The 6,221-nt window shown below is 36.8% G+C and overlaps 1 protein-coding gene across 1 annotated transcript in view; it reads right to left on the bottom strand.

Annotated features, from left to right (window-relative positions):
* cfap99 (cilia and flagella associated protein 99) overlaps positions 1-4,740 on the bottom strand; it is a 7,690-nt gene extending 2,950 nt beyond the window's left edge. The window contains exons 1-9 of the mRNA XM_037694868.1: positions 4,642-4,740; positions 4,431-4,575; positions 4,225-4,319; positions 4,037-4,143; positions 3,767-3,944; positions 3,567-3,647; positions 2,014-2,082; positions 1,724-1,810; positions 1,548-1,636 (exon numbers count right to left, since the gene is read on the bottom strand). Of these exons, the coding sequence (XP_037550796.1) occupies positions 1,548-1,636; positions 1,724-1,810; positions 2,014-2,082; positions 3,567-3,647; positions 3,767-3,944; positions 4,037-4,143; positions 4,225-4,319; positions 4,431-4,575; positions 4,642-4,740 (950 nt within the window). The remainder of the gene's footprint in view (positions 1-1,547; positions 1,637-1,723; positions 1,811-2,013; positions 2,083-3,566; positions 3,648-3,766; positions 3,945-4,036; positions 4,144-4,224; positions 4,320-4,430; positions 4,576-4,641) is intronic.
* Positions 4,741-6,221: the final 1,481 nt, after the last annotated feature.

Genomic DNA, 6,221 nt, shown 5'->3' with positions numbered 1-6,221 from the left:
GGGAATGCAAATAAATGTTTCCTTTTTCCAAAATATTACAGGATTTAAACAATGAGAGGCAATTATATATTCAGCTATATACACTGAACTGATCTGCCTGAAGTGCAGTTCAAACTTAATTCCTGGAAAATATTTGACTTAATAAGAAATTAAACTTCTGCCGAGCAGCATAAATCTTTTAGCAAAAATACAGAGAATTATTTAATTTCTAAACCAACAACCACTCCCAGCACAAGATATACATTAGCTGCTTTATTTTGTTTTGTATTGTTTTGCACACAATTTAAAAATAACTCTTTGGTATTAATTATATACAGAGTTTAATACCGACACCTCCCTCCACCCTCATTTGCCCCAATCTGGGCACCTGAGCAAGGCCCTTAACCCCCACCATCTGCTCCTTAAACAGGTCTCTCTTGAAAATGAGTTCTCGTGGCTCTATGAGACTACCTGTATAAATAAAAGGTAAATGAAAAAAAAATATATATATATATATAATTTGCCTTTAACTACATTTTATGTAGTATTGCCACCTTCTTTAAGGTTAATTGTTTAGAGGTTGTGATTTATGTTCCTTGGTGTCTAGCCCCGTCTGGTGTTGTGTTTATGTCTGCATTTCCCTAATCCTCTGTTTTTATCCTTATAGGGTTTGTGTTTCCTTAGTATCTGGCTCCATCTTGTGTCATGTTCATGTCTTGCATCCTCAGTCTCTGTCTTTGGCATCTGTGATTACTCACAGGTGACTTCACATTGTCTAATTGGTGTTTCCTGTATTTAAGCCAAGGCAGCATGGTGGCGTAACTGGTAGAGCTGCTGCCTCTCAGCAAGCAGGACCCTGGTTCAAATCCCAATCCAGGGGCCTTTCTGGGTGGAGTTTGTATCTTCTCTTCGTGCCTGCGTGGGTTTTCTCCTGGTACTCCGGTTTCCTCCCACAGACCAAAAACATGCATGTTAGGCTGATTGGTAACTCTAAATTGTCCCTAGGTGTGAGTGAGAGAGTGAATGGTTGTTTGATGGTTGTTTGTCTCGTTTGTCTATATGTGGCCCTGTGATGGACTTGCAACCTGTCCAGGGTGTACCCCTGCCCCTCGCACAGTGATTGCCAGACATGGGCACCAGCGACCCCTGTGACCCAAAATGGAAGAAGTGGGTAAAAGATAATGGATGGATGGATGGATGGATGTATTTAAACCTGTGTGTTTGTCTCACTCCTTGTCCTGGCATTGTTTTCTATCCACTGGTGATGCCCTGGTCTGCTCCTTGTGAACTCCTTGTTACTCGTGTAAGTTTTGCTGCACTGACAGCTTTTGTTTTTCTGTAAATAGATTCTTTATTATATATTCTCCTGAGTCCTCAACTGCCTGCCTGCGGTTTACCAGCACCCGCCCATAACAACAAATTGCTCCACACTGCAACTTGACAAAAGCTGCATTGCAAAAAGGAAGAACAACTTAATGATTTTTTTCCCTTATTAATTCTCATAACATTTAGCTGATTATTACCCTGTAATATATATAAAAATGGCCGGCATGGATGCCTTTTGCTACCTCTGCAGCTCTTCTTCCATCTGATGTTCGGTTAGTGCCTCCCTCCTCAAAATGGCTGCATTATTTAGCTGTACAGAACAGCTGTTGTCCTGTAATATTAAAAGAACTATCATGCACAATGTAAATTATCCTCAGAAAAACAATTAATTGAAGCTGGTGTAATAATAAAACCTTACCTTAATACTGGGAGGAAGTTTAGTTGAATGAAAAGAGTTAAACTTGAGTTTGGAGTCCAAGTCTTGCTCAATCTGAGCTATCACTTTCTGCAAAACAAATGATGGTTGAGTAGAAATTGATCATGTTGTACTGTTACTTTACATAAGTGACTATTGTTATGTTGAATAAGATGTATTCAACAGTATATAAATCAATTATATGCTTGGTAAAATAATAGTCCGTTCTGTTTGTAAAACCCAAAATGTGAATAAAGACAGATTTTTAAGAAAGAGCAGGAAAATTGTCCTACCTTTGTGTGTTCAGACTTCTCTGGATTCCCACATCTGAACTGTTTCCTTTGTGCCTCATAATGTCGATCCTTTGATGAAAACACATTCAAACATCACACTGACTGTCAAGAGCCATGTCTATTTGAGTACTTCTGTGATTCTGGTGTTTTGTTTAACTTGTTTTTAATCTTCCCCAATGTTTTTCCCTTCATTCAGCTCATCTGATCCTTATCGTCTTTCCCCAAGCGTTGTCATTTCTCCCTCATTAGTTTCCCTTAAAGCTTGTGCCTTTTTTCTCATTTGTTGTCCGTTTATTGTGCTGTCAAGCCGTTATGTTTGTTCCCTCTCAAGTTTTTGCTTGTGTTTTGCTGCCACGTCAACGTTATGTTTATTTAAATACGACTTTGCAATTCTACCTCCATGCTCCTTGTATTTGTCTGCACCCTGAGATTGCTCTCAACAAACATGATACTGACTAGATGACTCAAGACCATTTACTCAGTGCTATACATCTGGAGGATGGGTTTTAATCTGGTTCTGCAGCAGCATTTGTGCTGTGGGGAACAAGATTTTAATTTTAATATGACGCTGTAAAATTGAATAAAATATTAACAAAACATTTCATGTTGCACTTTCTTTTATCATGTAAATGTCACAATTCACACAGATGATTTAAAGTTTCTTCTGTGTATATATATATATATACAGATATGTATGTGTGTGTGTGTTTTATATATATATATATATTTATTTATTTATTTTTGGGAATAATGTTTTCAACCTGCTTCCAGCCATTCAAGCAACAAAAAGTTAAGCTCATTTAGGACATTACGACGATGATTTTAAAATTTTTTAAGTTCAAAACAATAACAAATTATTTAAATTAATTTACATTTTCCTCATAAAGATACATTTAGATCTTTAAAATCCTTGAAAAATTATGAGCTACTTGACATTTTCCTTAGTATACTCGTTTAATGCTTTGCTTTTGGCTACTATGTTGATAATTTTAAATTTTAACTACTGTTTTGCTCATTTTAGCTGAAATCTACAGTTTTACTGGTTTTTGCAAACACTTAGCTGCTTATAGCTTTTAGCTGTTTTGGTGGTTTTAACTTAGCTACTGTTTTGTTAATTTAGCCTAATGATATACTGTTTTTCTGGTTTTAGCTAATATTTAGCTAGTTTTAGTTTTTAGCTATCGTTTTGCTAGATTTGAGATTTCAGGCACTCTTTTGTCAATTTGAGCTTGAATATACAGTTTTACTGGTTTCAGCAAGCCTTTAGCTGGTTACAACTTTTAGCTGTTTTGTTAGTTTTACATTTTAGATACTGTTTTGCTAATATAGCATAATGCTATACTGTTTTTCCTGGTTTTAGCTTTTAGCTACTGTTATGCTGGATTTAAATTTTCAGCCACTGTACAGTAAAGATACATTTTTTTTAATTTAGCTTTGTTACTGTTTGTAATTCATAGTTTATAGCTACTATTTTGCTGTTTTTCGACCTTCCTTTATGTTTTTCTTTAGGTGATAAAAACTTTCCCAGAAGATGAGGGCAAAAACAAACATACTTCAGCCTTTTGACGATTCTTCTCTTTAATCTCTTCTATTATCTGCACCTCCTTTGGGGCTGTGTAGGTGCTTTTTGGTACCTGTGCATAAAAATAACAGCAAAGCACTAATATGTTCACAGTAAAATTAAACACGTCTTTAAGGGAAAAGATAAGACAGAACAGAAATAGATGTCTGAGAAAATGGATGAATCTCTAACTGGTTTGTGTTTTTCTTGCTGAGGGGTCGGTTCTGGTGGAGGCAGAGGCCGAGGCTTAGGTTTGGTGAGAGTGAACTCCTGGTGCTGGGTGGTTTTAAGTTTTGCTTTGTTGATCTGACTCCTATGAGATTTTTTGGCAGAAAGCTGATCTATGAGAATATTGATCTCAGGGCGCCATCTAAAGGAAACACAGACACAAACTTTTATTCTTTCACTTTGAAATGGTTAAAAGCTATCCAGGGTTTTATTTGTTTATTTGTATTTTATTACCCGAGTAGCGGAGCAATTAATTGCTTATCCACAAAATCAGCATCATAGAAGCTGCTCCACTCCTCTTGTATCCACGAGGTGAGGTTTGAGAAGAAAAAAATCAAGAACTGGCCAAATAAAACACATTGTTAGACAAAGTAAAACAGGTAAATCTTTGTTTCTTTTCACCGAAGTGTTCAGAAACTCACTGAGTGCATCTTTTGAACGCCAAGACATTCAACAATGCTGCCAAACTGCTGAAGTCCAAGTTCATCAAGAGCAAATGTGAGGAAGTAACAGACGACTGAGGAGCAGCAAAGTTTCATGAACATGTCAGAGTTACTAACTTATTATTAATTATTAATTTGTAATCAAAACAACATTCAGGAGGTTAAAAATTGGAAAATTCGCTTACTAACAAACTGGCTGTGGTCACTTTTAGACAGCCATTTCCTATTCTGCTTGTAAAACGCGTTAATAACAACATCCAGCATCGTTTTATGCTCAATACATCCAGAAACAACATCAAGAAAGAGTTTCCTCAGCGGCTCATCTACGTTCTGCAATATATAAAAATATCAGGACAAGTTTCAACAATCACATGAACATAATGCTTGTTTACGTACCCGTGGATCCTGTAAGACATCTGGATATCGCCTGTCAGCTCTGAACTTATCCAGCAGCTCACAGGCCTCCTCAATTAAGGAGCCATAGCTCTGTGCCATTTTAAGTCAGCTAACAACTAAAAATGCAGCCGAGGAGCAGTCTGTCACCTTAAAGCTCACACAAAAATGTAGCTACTTTTGAAATTGAGTGTTGTCTTAAAATAATGTCCAATGGAGGAGGTGAAGACAAAAATGTTTCCACAAAGATGAAGTGAAGGAGCAGTTTTTGTGCTTCTCCGACCTTTGACTGGTGAGCTGTTGCCTAGCAACGCTAAACAAACGGAAACGGAAGTGTCTCCCTGCTCTTCTTACTTGATCCATAAACAGGAATATCGTCTTTATTTGAGTTAATGAAAAGTGTTGGACCCATTTTTAGTTTTAATCCTCACAGATTACCACCGTGGCATCCTGGTTCTTTGTTCGCTGCCATAACAAAAACATTAATGACGTAGCGTGATGTGACGTCGATGAGACCTCGGATTGTTGCCTTCACGTATCGTTGGAAATATTACAGCCACACAAGATGTTTATCACATCCATGTGATAAATACCACAGGAACGGATGAAATAAAGTGAACACTGACAACCAGGTTTAGTTTGTGTTTCTAACTGTTGGAATGAGACTTGCTTCACACTTTAATATGCGTGAAGAAAAGCTGATTATTAAACCGGTTTTGTTTTGTTAAACTGATACTGAAATTTGTTTTCCATTACTATTTTTTGTTTAATATTTATACTGAATTCTACCAACCAAACCTTAGCAATGAACCACGCTTTATAATGAAAGAAAATTTCCTGTAATTTTATTTAAAAAAAATCTTATACCATAAGGTGTGAAGACATACTCTTTATTGACAATTGTGCTTTACTCCTGAGAGCATATAGTAAACCTTTGAAAAGGTAGCGATAGATGATACCTGGCTGGTACTTAGATTAGGTGCTATACCTGATACTTAACTGGCATGATATCAAATCAAATTTATTTGAATAGCACATTTAAAAACAACTGTTGTTGGCCAAAGTACTGTACACACACACACGAAAAAAAAGTAAAACGACAGTACTGCAAAAGACCATAAAAATAAACAAAAATATAAACATATCCACTTAGTACTTACAGACCAGCCACTATAGGGAGCACAGGTCAGTGTAACTCTTGTGGCGTATGATAAGTTTATGAGAGGCTGGACACTAAAGAAGGCAAGAAGAACTTATATCGATTGGCAAGACAGAAGGATCAGGCTTTAGATGTACCAGTACCTGTACAGCAGGTTAGGCCTGTTAAAAATAGGAATGGTAATGTTCTGACAAGTGAAGAGTATATGACGGGAAGATGGAAGGAGTACTTTGAGGAGCTAATAAATGAAGAGAATGAAAGAGAAAGAAGAGTATACTGTAGGTCACAGAAACTGTCGCCCACAAAGTGGGAAAGATTAGTGAGGGTGAAGATCAGAAAGCTCTGAAAAGAATAAAGAAGGGGAACCTGATGAGATACCAGTGGAGGTTTTGAAATGTCTTGGAGAGATGGCAGTAAGGTTTTT

Source organism: Nematolebias whitei, chromosome 21 (genome assembly GCF_014905685.2).
Source record: "Nematolebias whitei isolate Nwh7 chromosome 21, NemWhi1, whole genome shotgun sequence".
Taxonomy (NCBI): Eukaryota; Metazoa; Chordata; class Actinopteri; order Cyprinodontiformes; family Rivulidae; genus Nematolebias; species Nematolebias whitei.
The sequence above is the reverse complement of the archived record's forward strand: the minus strand, read 5'-3'. Positions and strand labels throughout refer to the sequence as shown.